Source organism: Liolophura sinensis, chromosome 1 (genome assembly GCF_032854445.1).
Source record: "Liolophura sinensis isolate JHLJ2023 chromosome 1, CUHK_Ljap_v2, whole genome shotgun sequence".
NCBI lineage: Eukaryota > Metazoa > Mollusca > Polyplacophora > Chitonida > Chitonidae > Liolophura > Liolophura sinensis.
Genome location: NC_088295.1, coordinates 92231152 through 92254554, shown reverse-complemented (window position 1 = coordinate 92254554; position 23403 = coordinate 92231152). Strand labels below are relative to the sequence as shown.

At 40.7% G+C, this 23403-nt stretch overlaps 1 protein-coding gene across 1 annotated transcript in view; it reads left to right on the top strand.

Moving 5' to 3' along the window:
• LOC135465672 (uncharacterized) overlaps positions 1-23403 on the top strand; it is a 56939-nt gene that overhangs the window by 15545 nt on the left and 17991 nt on the right. The window contains exons 16-35 of the mRNA XM_064742981.1: positions 206-379; positions 606-788; positions 1073-1234; positions 1440-1565; positions 1782-1964; positions 7026-7208; positions 7368-7565; positions 7918-8112; positions 9318-9335; positions 10332-10529; positions 11332-11571; positions 12887-13141; positions 13489-13689; positions 15759-15994; positions 16282-16540; positions 16846-17004; positions 18955-19110; positions 21662-21829; positions 22168-22257; positions 22571-22681. Coding sequence (XP_064599051.1) covers positions 206-379; positions 606-788; positions 1073-1234; positions 1440-1565; positions 1782-1964; positions 7026-7208; positions 7368-7565; positions 7918-8112; positions 9318-9335; positions 10332-10529; positions 11332-11571; positions 12887-13141; positions 13489-13689; positions 15759-15994; positions 16282-16540; positions 16846-17004; positions 18955-19110; positions 21662-21829; positions 22168-22257; positions 22571-22681 — 3495 coding nt within the window. The remainder of the gene's footprint in view (positions 1-205; positions 380-605; positions 789-1072; positions 1235-1439; positions 1566-1781; positions 1965-7025; positions 7209-7367; positions 7566-7917; positions 8113-9317; positions 9336-10331; positions 10530-11331; positions 11572-12886; positions 13142-13488; positions 13690-15758; positions 15995-16281; positions 16541-16845; positions 17005-18954; positions 19111-21661; positions 21830-22167; positions 22258-22570; positions 22682-23403) is intronic.

The following is a 23403-nucleotide window of genomic DNA, read 5'->3' as shown; positions in this document are numbered from 1 at the left end:
TAGATAGCTATAACATGGCAAAATGGCATCACCAAATGAGTGGCTAGGTACTGACGATCATTCGCTATTTATTTTGTTGATTAGCAGTGTTGATATTTTCAATAGTTTTAGAACATTTCTGGAATACTACTTTATTAATTAATTCAGCCTTAGTGGCTGAGTTTATGTTCAGTTTAACTAAAGATGTAGTTTTGTTTGATTTCAGCTGTGTTCTGTGGGCAAATTCCGGCTGTGACTAATGGTTTTATCATCTTTAATGGAGGCCTTTACTCTGGGAACAATGTGAGATATCAGTGCGCTCCTGGATATAACCTTATAGGCTCAAGTCTGATTACCTGCCAGAGTGATGGTACCTGGAGCTCTCCTCCCAGCTGTACAGGTGAGTCCGTGTTTGTGGTCAGATATGACCTGATAGATTCAGATCTCATCACCTATCTGTCATCACTGTGGTGCCTGGTATCCAGCTGTACATGACATTTCTGGCCACATATACATCTTGTCAGTAGTTGTTTCTTCTGTAATCTGACAATATTATTTGTATAAATGTTCTGTTTCCAACACTGTGTTTCTTTGAGTAAATTTGTTTTTGATTCTTTTCTCCTCAGCTACAAGTTGTCCTGTCCTGCCTCCCATCACTAATGGTCGCTACTTCATATTGTACGGCTCTGGCACCACGTTCAGCACCGTGGTGGAGATCAGGTGTGAGGCTGGGTATGAAGTGGTGGGACTGGCCCGCCTGGTCTGTGGTCAGGGCAACACCTGGTCAGGCTCTCCTCCCACCTGTCAAAGTAAGCTTAGTTCATCGCCTATCCTCTCCTGTCAATCTGTAATGATGTGCCATAGCCTTACATGGAGAACAGTACATGTGTGTTTTTTGTGTTCAGTAGAGCTGATCTTGAAATTTTCATCATGTCACATAGCTGTAATTTGTTTATGTCGAGAAAATAGGGTATATCCAGTATAGAATATTCAAATGACGTTGAATCTTAGACACCATATTATTTGAACTCACTGTGACCTAATTTCACCCCAATTTGACCTGATTTGACCCTGAGGTGTACTTGTGTTACAGAGAGACTATGTAACATCCCTGAGCTGGAGAATGGTATTACCCTAAACAGAGAGAGAACGTATGCAGCAGGGGACTCTGTGCAGGTTCAGTGTAACCCAGGTTACACTGTGAAGGGCCTGAACCCATACAGGTGTGCTGTTGATGATTACCCCACCTGCGAAGGTAATCATGCGTCATGCCACAAGTCTCCATACATGTACATACTTATATTCAACAGTTTTTGTGTTTGGACAAGTTCAAGGCAAAACTTTGTTGGAAATAATATTTATTATATAAATATTATTGCATTTGCTTTGATTCTGTGAAACTGATATAGTGTTTTAATTGATGTGTATTTGTGATTGTGTGATGTGGTTTATTTTGGCAGACATTAATGAGTGTATCTCTGGGATATCTGGCTGTCAGCAAGGCTGTATTAACAGCCCAGGTGGCTTTGAGTGTACATGTTATTCTGGCTACAGGAAGAACGTGAACCAAACCAATGTTTGTCTGAGTAAGTCATTACCTGTATTCACAACTGACAAACCTGTGGGACATCTATTAACATATCCAAACAATCTCCTAAAACTCAAGAAGTATTTGATTTGGCAATGATCTGCTGCTTTATTACACTGTGATGAGACACTGTGGACAGTTAATTGCAGATGTTATGATGTAGCTGTGCCATTTGTATGCTAATCGTATCACAATGCTGGCTTTCTGTCCTCAGACATCAATGAGTGTGACGAGGGCTACTGTCACCAGGGTTGTGTGGACTTAACAGGAGGTTACAGCTGTCAGTGTGACAGAGGCTATGAGTTATACCGGTCATTTGGTCAGCACGGACGCTATCTGCTGGGGGAAGACGGCACAGAAGTCTGGCATCTTTTCTCCATTAACCACACCTGTATACGTAAGTCCACTTCTATCCTATATCAGTCCCCTTCTTTGTACAGAAATCCACATTTATCCCATATCAATCCTCTCCTTTATACAGAATTCCACGTCCATGCCATGTAAGTCCCCTTCTTTGTACAGAAATCCACATCCATCCCATATCAGTCCCCTTCTTTGTACGGAAATCCACATCCATCCCATATCAGTCCCCTTCTTTGTACAGAAATCCACATTCATTCCATATCAGTTCCCTTCTTTATACAGAAATCCACATTCATCCCATATCAGTCCCCTTCTTTATACAGAAATCCACATTTATCCCATATCAATCCCCTTCTTTGTACAGAAATCCACATCCATCCCATATCAGTCCCCTTCTTTGTACAGAAATCCACATTCATGCCATGTAAGTCCCCTTCTTTGTACAGAAATCCACATTCGTCCCATATCAATCTCCTTCTTTATACAGAATTCCACATCTATGCCATATCAGTCCCCTTCTTTATACAGAAATCCACATTTATCCCATATCAGTCCCCTCCTTTCTACAGAATTCCACATCCATGCCATGTAAGTCCCCTTCTTTGTACAGAAATCCACATTCATCCCATATCAGTCCCCTTCTTTATACAGAAATCCACATTCGTCCCATATCAATCTCCTTCTTTATACAGAATTCCACATCTATGCCATATCATTCCCCTTCTTTATACAGAAATCCACATTTATCCCATATCAGTCCCCTCCTTTCTACAGAATTCCACATCCATGCCATGTAAGTCCCCTTCTTTGTACAGAAATCCACATTCATCCCATATCAGTCCCCTTCTTTATACAGAAATCCACATTTATCCCATATCAATCCGCTTCTTTTATACAGAAATCCACATTCATCCCATATCAGTCCCCTTCTTTATACAGAAATCCACATTTATCCCATATCAATCCCCTTCATTGTACAGAAATCCACATCCATCCCATATCAGTCCCCTTCTTTGTACAGAAATCCACATTCATCCCATATCAGTCCCCTTCTTTATACAGAAATCCACATTCGTCCCATATCAATCTCCTTCTTTATACAGAATTCCACATCTATGCCATATCAGTCCCCTTCTTTATACAGAAATCCACATTTATCCCATATCAGTCCCCTCCTTTCTACAGAATTCCACATCCATGCCATGTAAGTCCCCTTCTTTGTACAGAAATCCACATCCATCCCATATCAGTCCCCTTCTTTGTACAGAAATCCACATCCATCCCATATCAGTCCCCTTCTTTGTACAGAAATCCACATTCATTCCATATCAGTCCCCTTCTTTATACAGAAATCCACATTCATCCCATATCAGTCCCCTTCTTTATACAGAAATCCACATTTATCCCATATCAATCCCCTCTTTATACAGAAATCCACATTCATCCCATATCAGTCCCCTTCTTTATACAGAAATCCACATTTATCCCATATCAATCCCCTTCTTTGTACAGAAATCCACATCCATCCCATATCAGTCCCCTTCTTTGTACAGAAATCCACATCCATGCCATGTAAGTCCCCTTCTTTGTACAGAAATCCACATTCGTCCCATATCAATCTCCTTCTTTATACAGAATTCCACATCTATGCCATATCAGTCCCCTTCTTTATACAGAAATCCACATTTATCCCATATCAGTCCCCTCCTTTCTACAGAATTCCACATCCATGCCATGTAAGTCCCCTTCTTTGTACAGAAATCCACATTCATCCCATATCAGTCCCCTTCTTTATACAGAAATCCACATTCGTCCCATATCAATCTCCTTCTTTATACAGAATTCCACATCTATGCCATATCATTCCCCTTCTTTATACAGAAATCCACATTTATCCCATATCAGTCCCCTCCTTTCTACAGAATTCCACATCCATGCCATGTAAGTCCCCTTCTTTGTACAGAAATCCACATTCATCCCATATCAGTCCCCTTCTTTATACAGAAATCCACATTTATCCCATATCAATTCGCTTCTTTTATACAGAAATCCACATTCATCCCATATCAGTTCCCTTCTTTATACAGAAATCAACATTTATCCCATATCAATCCCCTTCATTGTACAGAAATCCACATCCATCCCATATCAGTCCCCTTCTTTGTACAGAAATCCACATTCATCCCATATCAGTCCCCTTCTTTATACAGAAATCCACATTCGTCCCATATCAATCTCCTTCTTTATACAGAATTCCACATCTATGCCATATCAGTCCCCTTCTTTATACAGAAATCCACATTTATCCCATATCAGTCCCCTCCTTTCTACAGAATTCCACATCCATGCCATGTAAGTCCCCTTCTTTGTACAGAAATCCACATTCATCCCATATCAGTCCCCTTCTTTATACAGAAATCCACATTTATCCCATATCAATCCTCTTCTTTATACAGAAATCCACATTCATCCCATATCAATCCCCTTCTGTATACAGAATTCCACACCCATGCCATATCAATCCCCTTCTTTATACAGAAACCCACACCCATCCCATATCAGTTCCCTTTATACAGAAATCCACATTTATCCCATATCAATCCCCTTCTTTTTACAGAAATCCACACCCATCCCATATCAGCCCCCTTCTTTATACAGAAATCCACATTCATTCCATATCAGTCCCCTTTATACAGAAATCCACATTTATCCCATATCATTCCCCTTCTTTATACAGAATTCCACACCCATGTCATATCAATCCTCTTCTTTATACAGAAATCCACATTTATCCCATATCAATCCCTTCCTTTATTCAGAATTCCACATCTATGCCATCTAAGTTCCCTTCTTTATACAGAAATCCACATCCATCCTATATCAGTCCCCTTCTTTGTACAGAAATCCATAGTCATCCCATATCAGTCCCCTTCTTTATACAGAATTCCACATCCATGTCATATCAGCCCATTCCTTTCCACAGAAGCCCACATCCATCCCACATCAGTCCCCTTCTTCAACGCAGTCGTCCCATATCAATTCTCTCTTTTATTCAGAATTCCACACCCATGCCATATCAGTCCCCTTCTTCATACAGAAATCCACAGTCATCTCATATCAGTCCCCTCCTGTCCACAGAACCCCACATCCATCCCATATCAGTCCCCTTCTTCATACAGAAACCCACATCTGTGCCTCTGCCTTATACAAAAATTCACATCTGTGCCGTATCAGCCCCCTCCTTTATACAGAAAGATTAATTTCATGTGAGGCTCATTTCTGATTATGATTTTATTGTTCATATGTACAGATACATTTACATGTATAGTATCCTGATCAGAGATATACATGTACATTGTATAATAAAACAGTTATAAACAATGGTGATGCATATGCAGATGTTATGTTAAAGGAAAGAAAGGAACTAACAAACATTATATCAAAAGTAGACATGTGCAAAATACAGGGATAAGGCTTATCCGGCTCAGACTAGAGATATACATGTATTATGAAATGATCATACACCGTGTAGGTTCAGTTGTTGTTGGTTAAATTTTGTCTTGCTAAGTAAGCAGTATTTATGATGTAAAGGATTCCTCCTTCATCAGAAGGATAATTTTTTTTATAAAAGGAAGCACTAGAAAATCCTCCTTACAGCTACATTGTATACTTGGCTATGTTGAGTAGGCACCCAAGGGAGCCTCACCTCAGAGCACTGAATAGCATTGATATAATTTACATCACCTGTAAAACACTTATACTTTAGGAAGAGGGGAGCCAAGATCATGTTGTGTTGCATGAAGTTTAAAGGTGAAACATCAGCCTCGTCCTTTTATATGAACTTCCCTGTGCGAATTTTTGGAAAATGCACCTGTCTTTTAAAGTGCCTCTACTGCGGTTTTCACATCGCAACAATATATCCGTAAAAGGATACACTTCCTATCCACCAAAGTTTCCTTGGCATTAGTGGGTTGATTGTCAGTGACAGCTCGGGAAAGCATACAAATTACATGATCCATGACATGCTATTGAGGGGAGAAAATTATCCTTACACGTATACCTGACTAACCTTTTTGCTTAATATGGGATGTCCCAAACTATACATTTCTGGCACCTACATAATAGGCTCAAGTTGGGGCCTCAGGAGTGGAAGAACATAATGGTTGATGCCAACTTAAAACTGACCACAATGTTTGCTGAACACAGGTGCTTATGTGATTAGCATTAAGTGTCAAAAGGATGCTTGGTCTCTAATCAGGACAGTGAAGGACTTCTGTGGTGGCAGTTCATCTTTGAACACTGTGGGTGGGGGCCCAACACAGCTTGAGTCCATTTGCTCAAACTGTGTTGGCAAAAGTAGGTCGTCTTTTTGCCATTTTAACCTGAAAACTGCTCAATGCTACGCATATGTTGTTGAATGCAATTCAGTTTTTCTCCAAAAATTTGAATGTTTGTACCAGAATTGAACTTTTGTAATCCCAGTATTCAGTTTTTGACTGAATTTTACCACCAAATACTGCGTAAAATCAACTTGTATGAAGCCCTGCAGTCCTTTATTCCTTTATACAGCAATCCAAATTCATCCCATATCGGCCCCATACTCTTACAGAAATCTGCATCCATGCCATATCAGTCCCCTCCTTTATACAGGAACCCACATCTGTTAGCCCCTTCCTTTATACAGATCACCACATCAGTCACTCTTTTATACAGTAGTCCACATCAGCCATTTCTTACAGTAGTCGACATCCGCCTTATTTTTTATACAGTAGTCCACATCAGCCATATTTTTATACAGTAGTCTACCTCAGCCATATTTTTATACAGTAGTCTACCTCAGCCATATTTTTATACAGTAGTCGACATCAGCCATATTTTTATACAGTAGTCCACGTCAGCCATATTTTTATACAGTAGTCCACATCCGCCATATCTTTGAAGAAATCCCCACGTCATTTACATTTTTATACAGTAGTCCGCATGAGCCATATCGTTATAGAGGCTCAGTCTGTATTAACCTTTCCTGTGTATTAACCAGTCCTTTTTCAAGACTGAAACGTCTGTGTACTGACATGCTTGTTTGGGTGTTCTGCAGGTTTGCCATGTCCAACACGTCCCCTTACCCTAGTCAATGGCCGTGTTCTGTCCTCACAAACAACCTTCGTGTATGAGGACACCATTCAGTACCTGTGTAATTTAGGTTATAAGATGAATGGCTCACCTGTCTCCACCTGTCAGTCTAACGGAGCCTGGGACTTAGCTGTACCCACCTGTACAGGTAAGTCATGTTCACCTAGCTATAAGATGTGGTGTGGTCAGTTAGTTTTCTACTTGTCATTGTGATACAGGGAATCTTTATTAATACCCGTTTGAATAATAACATCTGAAAGTGGCAAGTCAGGTTTTGATATTATTGTGATCAATGTTGTTGTTTAAGCAATCACATGTCCCCCAGCGGAGCTGCCCTTGGACAATCCAGCAACCCCTTCCAAACTGGGCAGCGCAGTTCACAGAGAGACTATTCAGTACACATGTACTCTACCTAATGGGGTACAGGAGGTTCGTAAGAGGCAGTGTTTGTACAACAAGGAGACGGACAGTTACCAGCTCATCGGGGACAGCCTCACCTGCCCAGGTTTGTACAATTACCACATGGTCAACATGCTCAGTACATCACTTTGCAGGCTTCTTGTATGTGTTCTGTTTCAGGGTTGTATTATCGTAGATGTTTTGTTGCATCAAAAAAAAAAAAGAAAGCAGTATTTATGATGTAAAGGATTCCTCCTTCATCAGAAGGATAACTTTTTTTTATGAAAGTAAGCACTAGAAAATCCTCCTTACAACTACATTGTATACTTGGCTATGTTGAGTAGGCACCCAAGGGAGCCTCACCTCAGAGCACCTCAAAAAAAAAAAAAAAAAAAAAGCAAAAATCTCAGACTTTGAAAGTCATCTCTCTAAAACACAGCTGATGTATTTGTTTACAGTAGTAAACTGTGGTCCCCCGATGCAGATCAGTGGCTCCCTGCCCTACACACTTACCTCAACCATCTTCCCTGCCCAGTTCACCTTTAACTGCCGTGGTCCCCTGTGGGTGGTCAAGGGCTCTAGTTCCCGGCAGGACAACATCATTCGCTGTGATTCTGATGGGAAGTGGGACTACGGAAGCCTGAGCTGCGATGGTACGTGTACGTAGCCTTTTTTCTACCTTAAGCTGCACAACATTGCCTTTCTCTAATGAACAACCTGGGTGCAAATACCCAGCTCAAGCTGCACAACATTGACCTTCTCTAATGAACAGTCTGAGTGCAAATACACAGCTCAAGCTGCACAACATTGCCCTTTTCTAATGAACAGCCTGTGTGCAAATACCCAGCTCAAGCTGCACAACATTGCCCTTCTCCAATGAACAGCCTGGGTGCAAATATACAGCTCAAGCTGCACAACATTGCCCTTCTCTAATGAACAGCCTGGGTGCAAATACACAGCTCAAGCTGCACAACATTGCCCTTCTCTAATGAACAGCCTGGGTGCAAATACCCAGCTCAAGCTGCACAACATTGCCCTTTTCTAATGAACAGCCTGGGTGCAAATACCCAGCTCAAGCTGCACAACATTGCCCTTCTCTAATGAACAGCCTGGGTGCAAATACCCAGCTCAAGCTGCACAACATTGCCCTTCTCTAATGAACAGCCTGGGTGCAAATACATAGCTCAAGCTGCACAACATTGCCCTTCTCTAATGAACAGCCTGGGTGCAAATACACAGCTCAAGCTGCACAACATTGCCCTTCTCTAATGAACAGCCTGGGTGCAAATACATAGATCAAGCTGCACAACATTGCCCTTCTCTAATGAACAGCCTGGGTGCAATTACCCAGCTCAAGGGCTTGCTGACAAACCGTCTGAGCACACAGCAGCCTTCACAGTTTTACTTACAGCATTTATATGAGGCAAAAAGATTCACATGGACATCTGTTTTGTGTATGTTTGCTGTTCGTTGATGAAAACTTAACGCTTTTTCTAACGGTGGTGGAAATAGTGTCCAACATGACTGTTGACAGATACAAACCTGTACCACACCTTTGGATCATGGTTAAGCACTAGGAAGGAGATACAGTGTATCAGAAATGTACCCACAATTTGTATATCGGCCTACATGTACATCAAAAATACGGTGTATGGGAAAGGACAATACTCTTACAATCAAGTCGTTCAGACTAACCAGTGTTAACTGATTCCATACTCATAACAGTGAAAATTCATCAGGTGCACCCTGTAACCCCCGCATGATCTGTCTGTCTGCAGTCTGCCTGTGTGACCATGCTCCTCTTTCTCCTCACAATTTGCATGCCTGTTTTACTCTTACTTGTGCTTTGCCTTTACAGTTGGGACAGCCAGAAGAGGTACAGTGTTATTTCTAATGGATTCATTTGTTTAGTAGCCGCAGATGTGGGCTTTGTTACTAACCGTTTTGGCCTAGACATTATTTAATGTTTAATTACAGATTGTCTTGGTAGACTAATATGTCAGTAATAATTGCTTAACTGTGTGGAGAATTTTACTAAAGGATGAAGGTGTTTTTTTTTCTAACAGCAGCTACATGACAATACTAAAGATAACTAAAGATAAAGAATTGGCAAACAATTCAAGAAGTGACATGTACCATAATTTTACTGTGGAGGAACTCTTAACAACATGTATGAATCATACTAACAAGTATTCATTTGAATTTAAGGAAGTATTTCATCCCCATATTGCTAACATAATGTTGAATGTTATACCAAGTAGGTAAACAAATGTCCACTGTGCCGATGTACTCAGTACCTGTATTAACAGAACCAGATATGTGTAGGGTATGCTGTACACATTTGTATGATATTGAACCTAAGATATTGATTATCAGGATTCATTGTGGTCTACATATACAATCAGTCATAATTAACATATATATATATATGTATATGTATGTATGGAAGCCTTCCTGCTGATGTTCAAATATAATGTTTTAAATAGATTTTGAAATATTTGGATTATGTCCCCAGAATTACTTGCTTCGTTGCATACATGGATGACATTTGTAAGTCTGCCATTCATGACCCTGTTTTCAATGGCTGTCTTTCATTCTGCATAAAATTTTATTTTGATAAACGTGCAAATTGTAGATAGGAAGCCACTGAACTACTATACCCGTATCGGTATAAGGTTTCTTGCATTGTTTATGTTGAATCAGTACTTTGTTTTGCAACCAGCTATAAAGTGCTCTAACCATACCAAGTTCAATAGTCAATGATGAAAGGCGTGTACGTTATCTTACCTCGGGTGAGTTAACCACTTATCTGGTTTGAGTTGGCCACGTATCTGTTATGAGCTTACCACTTACCTGTGTCCATCTCTCTCAGGACCCACCTGTCTGGACCCTGGTCGGCCATTGGATGGACTTCAGGTGACCACATCGTATGAGGAGTACAGCCTGGTACACTGGAACTGTCTGAGGCCTGGCTATCAGCCTGACCCACCTACCCCTATCATGTGTATATACAATGCCAGTGCCTCGCCCGTGCCCCTCTCCTGGAACGGCTCTGTGCCCGTCTGTGTTGGTGAGTGACCTTCTACCATGGAATTATTACATGGTTTGGATATAGGTTGTGAAGACTCCTAACTGAAAGACAAATTATTGTGTACACTCTCAAACCACTCAGACAGTAACATAAAAGACTCTTGTTACATACATGTGCCTGGTTTCCATCCACCATAATGCTGGTCTCTGTGATATAAGTTAATTTATTTATTTATTTGATTGGTGTTTTACGCCATACTCAAGAATATTTCACTTATACGATGGTGGCTAGCATTATGGTGGGAGGAAACCGGGCAGAGCCTGGAGGAAACCGATGACCATCCGCAGGTTGCTGAAAACCCTTCTCACGTACAGCCGGAGAGGAAGCCAGCATGAGCTGGACTTGAACTCACAGCGACCACATTGGTGAGAGGCTCCACCATCATTACGCTGCACTAGCGCACTAACCAACTGAGCGTGATATAAGTGAAATATTCTTGAGTAAGGTGTGCAACACCAATGAAATAAATAAAAAATGAAAAAAGAAAATTAATAAGTAATTTAATAAATATAATACACATATGTGGATTTGCTTTTGCATGGTTTGACCATTTATCTCTATGTTCTTAATCAACACTGACAGAGGAAAATCTGTGCTGCTCATGAGAAGAGACTTCTTGAATGTTGTTGTTTGGATGAGCTATGAAGTCTTGTTGAATGTCAAGCTATATATTTTTGTTAATAAATAAAATGTTAGCATTTCAGTTATTAATCAGATAAGGTTAACATGGCATGGTATTGTAATATATGAATTTTCAGGTTGTTTTGTCTTGTCATTACAGATGTGGAGAGGCCTGTGTTTACTAATTGCCCCACAGAAGTGATCCTGACTCAGGTGCACAAATCCCCAGGCTTCCCGGTTCCTGTGGCACAGGACAACTCTGGAGCTATTGCCAGCACCCGCACAAGCCCTACCAACTTCAGCCCCTTCATTCCTGTCTCCACAGACCTGGAGGTCACATACTTTGCCACGGACCATGCCTCCAACACTGCCACCTGTATCATTAACATCAAAATTCAAGGTACCTGTCTGGTTATAAACAATCAACCAGATAAAGAAATAAGCAAATCAAGGTATATGTCTTTATATTTGCAGCAAAATTTAGTCAAGCCTTAATATGTTTATTTACAGAATGCTATCAGTCTTTTATATTTGTGACCAAGATACAACTATTGATTAAAAATGAAGGTATCTGGTAGATGTCACAATATGATGTCTTTATTATCCTTCCCTTTGAGGTAGATGTCACAATATGATGTGTATTTCCCTCTGAGGTAGATGTCACAATATGATGTGTTTATCATCCTTCCCTTTGAGGTAGATATCACAGTATGATGTGTTTATTACCCTTCCCTCTGAGGTAGATGTTGCAAGGTGATGTGTTTATCATCCTTCCCTCTGAGGTACATGTCACAGTATGATGTGTTTATTACCCTTCCCTCTGAGATAGATGTCACAATATGATGTGTTTATTGTATTTCCCTCTGAGGTAGATGTCACAATATCATGTGTTTATCATCCTTCCCTCTGAGGTAGATGTTACAGTATGATGTGTTTATTACCCTTCCCTCTGAGATAGATGTCACAATATCATGTGTTTATCATTCTTCCCTCTGAGATAGATGTCACAATATGATGTGTTTATTACCCTTCCCTCTGAGGTAGATGTCGCAATATGATGTGTTTATTACCCTTCCCTCTGAGGTAGATGTCACAATATGATGTGTTTATTACCCTTCCCTCTGAGGTAGATGTCGCAATATGATGTGTTTATTATCCTTCCCTCTGAGGTAGATGTCACAATATCATGTGTTTATTATCCTTCCTCTGAGATATATGTCACAATATCATGTGTTTATTACCCTTCCCTCTGAGATAGATGTCACAATATGATGTGTTTATCATTCTTCCCTCTGAGGTAGATGTCACAATATGATGTGTTTATTATCCTTCCCTCTGAGATAGATGTCACAATATGATGTGTTTATTACTTTTCCCTCTGAGGTAGATGTCGCAATATGATGTGTTTATTATCCTTCCTTCTGAGGTAGATGTCACAATATCATGTGTTTATTATCCTTCCTCTGAGATATATGTCACAATATCATGTGTTTATTATCTTTCCCTCTGAGATAGATTGGTGATTAGATCCCTCTGATTGGTGCATATATTCTGCTCTATCAAGCATTTAAAACTCTGTATACCTCTCTCTAAATATACTGTGTGTTCCTCCCTCTGAATATACTAAAGTATACATGTGTATTGTTCTGTATCAAAAGCAGGGGTGGGGGCATTAATACTCACAGTGGTTGTATCTTACCTTCTTACCATGTCAGATGAACGGCCCCCTCAGATCAGTGGCCCCAGCTCAGTCCATGTGGAGATCACCTCCCCCACAGAGGTTGTCACTGTCAATCCGTCATCACTTGGCTGGACTGTCACCGGTGAGGAGTATCCTACCAGTCTCTACTTTGATCCTCCCTATATGAACCTGACCAAGGATGACATTGACCGTATCCACTACATCACCGGCACTGCGGAGGATAGGACAGGTAACACGGCCACCAGTCGCATACAGGTGGCTGTCACAGGTACGCACTTCAAATCTGATGTTGTAGCTGACTCACTGAATTGTTTCAGATTGGTGAAGGCTGTCAAATTGGCTGCATTAAATCAGGACTAAAGCAGACTGATACTCATCACTTGTTTTTTTTCTGTAGCGCATGTACTGTGCCCATGGTGCATGGTAATTAAGACTAAAGTGGTTTATTCGGCAGTTTAAGATTAAACTGGAGTCTGATCAGTCATTTGTATAGGACGTTAAATATCATATACTACCTGGGGTTATAAGAAGGTTTATGTCTAAATTTTATCACATGGTAAAGATCATAGTCAGAGGCCCTTGAGTAAGTTACTAATGATTTGTGTTTGTTGGCAGGTACAAAGTGTAGACCCTGGTCTCTAGTGGTGCGTAAGGGGAGGGCCTTCTGCCTGCCTAAGAGTGCCCCCCAGGTGGGCTACGTCTGTGATATCAGGTGTGATCCCGGCTATGGTTTCTATGAGAACATCAACATTGAGGAGCTGAGGATGGAGTGTGATGATGGTCAGGATTGGAGCAGGAAGGTCCCTGAGTGTGTTGGTGAGTGGTAGTAATACTGGATCAGTGATGTAATGTAACTTGATGGAGCATTTGGTGAGTGGTAGTAATACTGGATCAGTGATGTAATGTAACTTGATGGAGCTTTTGGTGAGTGGCAGTAATACTGGATCAGTGATGTAATGTAACTTGATGGAGCATTTGGTGAGTGGCAGTGATACTGGATCAGTGATGTAATGTAACTTGATGGAGCATTTGGTGAGTGGCAGTGATACTGGATCAGTGATGTAATGTAACTTGATGGAGCATTTGGTGAGTGGTAGTGATACTGGATCAATGATGTAATGTAACTTGATGGAGCTTTTGGTGAGTGGCAGTAATACTGGATCAGTGATGTAATGTAACTTGATGGAGCTTTTGGTGAGTGGCAGTAATACTGGATCAGTGATGTAATGTAACTTGATGGAGCTTTTGGTGAGTGGTAGTAATACTGGATCAGTGATGTAATGTAACATGATGGAGCATTTGGTGAGTGGCAGTAATACTGGATCAGTGATGTAATGTAACATGATGGAGCATTTGGTGAGTGGCAGTAATACTGGATCAGTGATGTAATGTAACTTGATGGAGCTTTTGGTGAGTGGCAGTAATACTGGATCAGTGATGTAATGTAACTTGATGGAGCTTTTGGTGAGTGGCAGTAATACTGGATCAGTGATGTAATGTTACATGATGGAGCTTTTGGTGAGTGGCAGTTATACTGGATCAGTGATGTAATGTTACATGATGGAGCTTTTGGTGAGTGGTAGTGATACTGGATCAGTGATGTAATGTAACTTGATGGAGCTTTTGGTGAGTGGTAGTGATACTGGATCAGTGATGTAATGTAACTTGATGGAGCTTTTGGTGAGTGTCAGTAATACTGGATCAGTGATGTAATGTAACATGATGGAGCTTTTGGTGAGTGGCAGTAATACTGGATCAGTGATGTAATGTAACTTGATGGAGCTTTTGGTGAGTGGTAGTGATACTGGATCAGGGATGTAATGTAACTTGATGGAGCTTTTGGTGAGTGGCAGTAATACTGGATCAGTGATGTAATGTAACATGATGGAGCTTTTGGTGAGTGGTAGTAATACTGGATCAGGGATGTAATGTAACTTGATGGAGCTTTTGGTGAGTGGTAGTAATACTGGATCAGTGATGTAATGTAACATGATGGAGCTTTTGGTGAGTGGTAGTGATACTGGATCAGGGATGTAATGTAACTTGATGGAGCTTTTGGTGAGTGGCAGTAATACTGGATCAGTGATGTAATGTAACATGATGGAGCTTTTGGTGAGTGGTAGTAATACTGGATCAGTGATGTAATGTAACATGATGGAGCTTTTGGTGAGTGGTAGTAATACTGGATCAGTGATGTAATGTAACATGATGGAGCTTTTGGTGAGTGGCAGTAATACTGGATCAGTGATGTAATGTAACTTGATGGAGCATTTGGTGAGTGGTAGTAATACTGGATCAGTGATGTAATGTAACATGATGGAGCATTTGGTGAGTGGTAGTAATACTGGATCAGTGATGTAATGTAACATGATGGAACTTTGCCGTAAACTTAAACTTTTTGTGGGTCTTAAGTTTGAGTGAAGAAAAACTTTTGGCTGGGTTTTCATTTGGAGCTAGCTTGGGGTTTGGATTTGAACCGGGTCAAAGGCTTTATTATGGGTTTGACTGAAATCTGAACTTGGACAGAAGTTTTGTCTGAAACTTACCTTTGGTATGAGACAAACTGGCAACTAAATGTGGGCTGGAAGTTTGAACATAGCTTTTAAATGGGCCTTTAGCTGGCCATCAGTGTACAATTGTACCATGTGTTAGTATATATGTGTGCTCACTATAAACATAAAGCTATTGCCGAACTCTACATGTATTTCTGTGATTTCATCTCACATTTGTGATGTTAAAAGAAAGGGCAATACTAGACTAAATGTATACATGCACTGATGAAGAATCCCACATGAAGTTGAAGAAGCATAACATTTTGTCTTTGTGTTGTTACATAACTGAAATGTCGCAGTTCAAATCTGTACCTAACCCTTCTGTGTTGCCAGCTATGCACTACCCAACATACCGACAAGAGTTCCAGCTACATTACCCCAAGCCCTCGACCCTCACTAGCCAGGGCTGTAATAATGTGTACAGCCAGCAATTGACCACAGGGGTCAGTCTTCTCATGGACATCTTTACTAAGACTGTATGTAAGGATGTTAAGCCCGCTGTGACGGTCAGTCTGGTGACGAGTGGTCTGAATGTCACTGTGGCATCCACGAACACAGGAGGGGAAGAGGTGAGTCCTGGTAGGAGGCTGGGCACAGGTGATGTGTACTTCATATTGATGATGTGTAGAGTATGCTCTCAGATCTCTGAATATACACACGATTATCTCTTCCATGTCTAACATTTGTCCGACTCCATGCACTGCAGTTTCCTTCACACAGGAACTGAACTGCTGACATGTAACAGAAAAAGTTGTTCTGTATGATTTTAAACAGCAGTGGAACAAGTAAATAAATGAATCTGACCAGTATGAATTTGACACCACATGACAAGTTTGATATGGATTTACCTGTACAGGTACGTGTGAGACTGAGTCTGGAGATAGGCCCTAGGCGCTATGATAACCGTCCATACACCACCTGTGCTGCCTACATATTCAGAGCTTTTAACCAGCCCCAACTCCAGTACCTGACCAACATCACACCCCTCAACCCCAACCAGCAGAATGGCTGCCCCACCCTACAGATGCAGTTTGATGGCATGGCATATAACGACTTTGAGTGTGTTGGCCATGAGGAATTCAGACAACGAACAGATTACCCCAGGACTTACTGCTGTAAGTGGTACCACTGTAATAGTGTTGAACATATTCAGGGTTATATGAAATGTCCATCTGATGAGTTCATTATCAAAACTGTAATTCATGTGGGTTGAATGATTTTCTGTGTGAACTACCCCTCTTGAATCCATTCCATATTGAACATAGAAATGGTATCGCACACTTACATCTCGTAATGTTGTATTGTTGTTAAATACTTGGTAAAGACTTGGTCTCACTGCTTCACACTGTATTTTATTCATTACATCGCAGTGTCTTATTTACTGCCAGATGCTGATGTGTTGTTGATGTGTATGTTACAGTGGAGTGCCCGCTTGGCTACTACACAGAGGATCGTCGAGTGTGTGTCCCATGTAAGGCAAACACATACCGGGAAACCCTGGGTGCTGATTATTGCCCAGCTTGTCCTGCAGGGTCACGCTCCACCACCGTGGGGGCCCGATCCATTGATGAGTGCAGCAGTAAGTATATCTGGGTATTGGAAACCGGTTATGACCTCAATTCACTTTTGACACTTCACGATTGTTATAGATATATGTTATATCTTCTGGATTATCTTATTATCCTTTTATATCTTTTGAGAGGAATCATTTTTGTGTTGTGGCAACATGAGATGTATTTATAGTTTGGAAAATTGCTGTTGTATGTTCTAGGTTGTCAGTAGGAAATGTAGCGATTAAACTGGTAAATGCTTAGTTTGCGTTACATGCTGAATTATGGTAGGGTATGTCTGACAATCACTGCGGTAGGAAATGTAGCGAATAAACTGGTAAATGCTTAGTTTGCGTTATATGCTGAATTATGGTAGGGTATGTTTGACAATCACTGCGGTAGGAAATGTAGCGATTAAACTGGTAAATGCTTAGTTTGCGTTATATGCTGAATTATGGTAGGGTATGTCTGACAGTCACTGCGGTAGGAAATGTAGCGATTAAACTTGTAAATGCTTAGTTTGCGTTATATGCTGAATTATGGTAGGGTATGTCTGACAGTCACTGCGGTAGGAAATGTAGCGATTAAACTGGTAAATGCTTAGTTTGCGTTACATGCTGAATTATGGTAGGGTATGTCTGACAATCACTGTGGTAGGAAATGTAGCGATTAAACTGGTAAATGCTTAGTTTGCGTTATATGCTGAATTATGGTAGGGTATGTCTGACAATCACTGCGATAGGAAATGTAGCGATTAAACTGGTAAATGCTCAGTATGCGTTATATGCTGAATTATGGTAGGGTATGTCTGACAATGACTGCGGTAGGAAATGTAGCGATTAAACTGGTAAATGCTTAGTTTGCGTTATATGCTGAATTATGGTAGGGTATGTTTGACAATGACTGCGGTAGGAAATGTAGCGATTAAACTGGTAAATGCTTAGTTTGCGTTATATGCTGAATTATGGTAGGGTATGTTTGACAGTCACTGCGGTAGGAAATGTAGCGATTAAACTGGTAAATGCTTAGTTTGCGTTATATGTTGAATTATGGTAGGGTATGTCTGACAATCACTGCATGGTTGTCGTCCCGCATGATGATGTATGTGATCTTGGTTTGTTTTGCATGTACGTATAGTCATTTGTGTGTTGCTGATGGTTTTGTTTTTTTCTGACCTTGTTTCCAGTTATAGGCGTTGGTAGGTTTGTCTGTGTGTTGGTTGTTGTTTGTATGAAATCACATCGTGCAAGGACCTCGCCATCTACTCCTTTCACTTTGATGTTGTCATGTTATTAAGAAAACCTCATTATTTGTTCATATCACATCTCCGTTTTGAAAACGTCAGCACCCCGTCTACCATATTTCTCAATCACATTATCCACTTCTCTTTTTGATTTCTGCGTTGTTTGTACAATAAAGTTATTCCCGCTATTGCGATTAAACAATACACCAGTTTATGTACTAACCATTGCGTGAAATGTTGTCTTTCTCCTGTCAGCATGATTGGTGCATGTATATGTTGGTGTAATGCATAGGGAATTCTATCAATTTTTCAAGTGTCGTTTGAATTACTAATCCGAGAAATTTTTTTTTTTTTGAGAAATGTAATCACTACATTCTCTGCTATACACATTTATATAAAGATAAAGTGAAAGGTGAGAAAAACAGATGTAAGGTTTATTGTTAGATATTCACATTGACACTAGGTTCATCGTGGGAAACAATAACATTGGCCATCGTATCTGCCACAGAGATACATGTACAGAGATACATCCAGGTAACAGTGGTGCTACACAGAGGATCTTTTGTAATTTACTAGACAATCCTCACTCATATGGGTATTCCATTCCTGTTGATACACGCACATGGGTAAGATGAATTGCCACAATTTTCTGTTCATTCGTTCATGTACACTTTACCTGTTATTTGACTTTTTGTTCATTTGTTCATGTACACGGTACCTGTTATTTGTCTCCCAGGAAGGTGTCCTGAGGGAATGGTGTCCCCACTGGGTGTGGCCCCGTGTAATGAATGCCCTATCAACACCTACTCCCTCAACACCACATTCTGTGCATTGTGCCCCTCGGGTACCTTCACCAGAGGACCTGGCAAGGGAAGCAGAAGCGACTGCATACGTAAGTAACCACTCCATGTGGGTGAATGCTGTGCTGAGGACAAACTCAGCATCATGAAGCTAAGAGGTTTTCTCTTCATCTAGTTTAAATACTTGCTGTTTACTTAATACTGCAATTTTCTTTTAAATATACTTTTTCTGCTTTATTTTCCATGAGAAAATGACACTTTATTTAGCTTAATCTTCTTAGTTATGTGTTTATCTTTTGCCCCATTTGTGAGGCAGTCACATTACATTAGGCTCCCTCTATTTGTGAGGCAGTCACCTGACATTAGGCTTCCTCTATTTATGAGGCAGTCACATTACATTAGGCTTCCTCTATTTGTGAGGCAGTCACATGACATTAGGCTTCGTCTATTTGTGAGGCAGTCACCTGACATTAGGCTTCGTCTATTTGTGAGGCAGTCACCTGACATTAGGCTTCCTCTATTTGTGAGGCAGTCACCTGACATTAGGCTTCCTCTATTTGTGAGGCAGTCACATGACATTAGGCTTCGTCTATTTGTGAGGCAGTCACATGACATTAGGCTTCGTCTATTTGTGAGGCAGTCACCTGACATTAGGCTTCCTCTATTTGTGAGGCAGTCACCTGACATTAGGCTTCCTCTATTTGTGAGGCAGTCACATGACATTAGGCTTCCTCTATTTGTGAGGCAGTCACATGACATTAGGCTTCCTCTATTTGTGAGGCAGTCACATGACATTAGGCTTCCTCTATTTGTGAGGCAGTCACCTGACATTAGGCTTCCTCTATTTGTGAGGCAGTCACCTGACATTAGGCTTCGTCTATTTGTGAGGCAGTCACCTGACATTAGGCTTCCTCTATTTGTGAGGCAGTCACCTGACATTAGGCTTCCTCTATTTGTGAGGCAGTCACATGACATTAGGCTTCGTCTATTTGTGAGGCAGTCACATGACATTAGGCTTCGTCTATTTGTGAGGCAGTCACCTGACATTAGGCTTCCTCTATTTGTGAGGCAGTCACCTGACATTAGGCTTCCTCTATTTGTGAGGCAGTCACATGACATTAGGCTTCCTCTATTTGTGAGGCAGTCACCTGACATTAGGCTTCCTCTATTTGTGAGGCAGTCACATGACATTAGGCTTCCTCTATTTGTGAGGCAGTCACCTGACATTAGGCTTCCTCTATTTGTGAGGCAGTCACCTGACATTAGGCTTCCTCTATTTGTGAGGCAATCACCTGACATTAGGCTTCCTCTATTTGTGAGGCAGTCACATGACATTAGGCTTCCTCTATTTGTGAGGCAGTCACCTGACATTAGGCTTCCTCTATTTGTGAGGCAGTCACCTGACATTAGGCTTCCTCTATTTGTGAGGCAGTCACATGACATTAGGCTTCCTCTATTTATGAGGCAGTCACATGACATTAGGCTTCGTCTATTTGTGAGGCAGTCACCTGACATTAGGCTTCCTCTATTTGTGAGGCAGTCACATTACATTAGGCTTCCTCTATTTGTGAGGCAGTCACCTGGCATTAGGCTCCCTCTATTTGTGAGGCAGTCACCTGACATTAGGCTTCCTCTATTTGTGAGGCAGTCACATTACATTAGGCTTCCTCTATTTATGAGGCAGTCACATGACATTAGGCTTCGTCTATTTGTGAGGCAGTCACCTGACATTAGGCTTCCTCTATTTGACAGATAAATATTGGAAATGTGTAATAAGATCTTTATCTCAATAGATTTCTTGCCTTACTTTTTTTATCCAACTGAATAAATTTGTAAAATCTGCTCTGAATGGAATTTCTTATGATTCTGCTGACTTGACACTTTTACAATATTACACCTACTTGACACAGCTAGATCTTACCCCTGACCAACCAAGCATGCATAATGTGGAGATAAATACAAACACTACCCTCTATGTCACCTACATGTACTTAGATTAACCCTGCTTTGTTTTTAACTGAATAAGTAATAAGCATGCCCATCAGGATAATGAACGAAAGCCAAGACACCATTTCTGTTTGATACGTACATTCATTGACAAAGTTTATTGTTAAGAGCCTCAGGAACATGTTTGGATGTGCAGTGTCTAGACAATGGAAATAGGACCATGTACAATGCTGTAAAAAACAAACTTTTGAAATTTGTTTTAGAAAGGTTAGCTGTATGAATTCACTTTTCTCATGTTATTTCAACATTCAGTTATCGGCAACTAAATTGAGTGTAATTACTTCTTTTCACATTGTTCACATTTTTTTTGGCAGAAAATATTCAGTTTCCGACACCACAATTGAGTTTTAAACTCAATTTTACAAACTGATATTTTGATGTATATGAAATCCCGTGCATGAATCCCTGATGTTGTCTTTCTGTTCTTAAAGCAATACCTAGATTTCCCTGATGTTGCCTGTTCTATTCTTAAAGCAATACCTAGATTTCCCTGATGTTGCCTGTTCTATTCTTAAAGCAATACCTAGATTTCCCTGATGTTGCCTGTTCTATTCTTAAAGCAATACCTAGATTTCCCTGATGTTGCCTGTTCTATTCTTAAAGCAATGTTTCTTTATATCTTATTTTTCTCCTCAGAACAATGTGCCCCTGGGTCATACTCGGTGGATGGCCTTCAGCCCTGCACTCAGTGCCTCCTGAACACCTACCAGTCCAGCCCCAAACAGACCAAGTGTATCGCATGTCCTGACACCCAACACACTTCTCGTACTGGATCTACCACTCTTACAGCCTGTGTCAACTCATGTAAGTATGCTCACACAAAACAGACACCTGTGTCAGACATGTAGACAGATTTATGTAATAAAGTTTCCAATGCAAACTACATGTGTTTGCCAGACACAGACAGACATCTACATGGATAAAACCTACTGTACATGCACCACTGTACGCCAGACAGAGAGAGACATGTAGGCAGACTAACTGACATTTCTTTGTCTGAAATAGACACTTTTGTGATCTAGATTCGCTGACAGACTGCGGCTCATATTAGGCACAGGTAGGCCTTCACACACACACACGCACACCTGTGTACAGTTGAATGTAATGAATGTAATTCTGTTGATTTTGGGTCCTGTTTTCAGACCAGAAGCTGTGCCTCAGCCCTAACCCGTGTGTGAGAGGGATTTGCCGTGTGGCTTACTATGACTACTATTGTACAAACTGCCCCTCAGGTGTGTGTGCCTTTTAAGATGTCTTACAGTATCAATAATATAACAATACAATATCTATATGTTAGACATAATGACTACTGTTCAAAAATATGCTACATTACACTGTCAATAAACAATTGATAATGTCATTCCAATTATTTCATTGATGTAAAAAAAAAATATAGCAAGACTGTAAATTGTGAAGAATTTTCATAAAGTTGTAACAATTTGGCGATAAGCTCAGGACCTCAAACTGTGGACAGATTTTAATTTAATTAGTCTGGTTGATACCTAGATTTCTGTCACATCCTATTTTCTAACCTGTGTGTTTTAGGCTACACTGGTCGTCGATGTGAGGAATTTATCAACCCCTGTGCAACCAGCCCATGCCACAATGGAGGCACTTGTATCCTGTCCCTGTTGACATTCCGCTGTGACTGTCCACGTAAGTATACCAATAGGCTTGCTGTGACTGTCCACATAAGTATACCAATAGGCTTGCTGTGACTGTCCACATAAGTATACCAATAGGCTTGCTGTGACTGTCCACGTAAGTATACCAATAGGCTTGCTGTGACTGTCCACGTAAGTATACCAATAGCTTGCTGTGACTGTCCACGCAAGTATACCAATAGACTTGCTGTGACTGTCCACATAAGTATACCAATAGGCTTGCTGTGACTGTCCACATACAGTCATGGAAAAAATTATTAGACCACCCTTGCTTTCTCCCATTTCTTGTTCATTTTAAAACCCCTTGCACAACTGAAGGAACATTTGTTTGGGCAAAGAAAGTGATGAAAACAGAAATAGTTCATAAGGGTTTTATTTAAGAGGTGATATCTATCAGTTCTCTATGACTTTCTTGACAATGACCAAAATCACTTAAGTTCATACATCTGTAGATGTGGCAACTGTATTCTCAAAAACATTTTGGCATTTCATTTTTTCTCCTGTCTGCTAGTGACGTAGTCACATGACTCACAGTCACATACGGGAGTTAGTACTTGATTGCATGCCCATTGTTTTTGATGACTGCAGCCATGCACCTTGGCATGCTCTCCACCAGTTTGTTACATTGCCCTGCGGTCACAGCAGCCCATTCCTGTTGCAAAAATTCGAACAAATTTGCTTTGTTTTTGGGCTTGTGGTTCTCCATTTTGAACT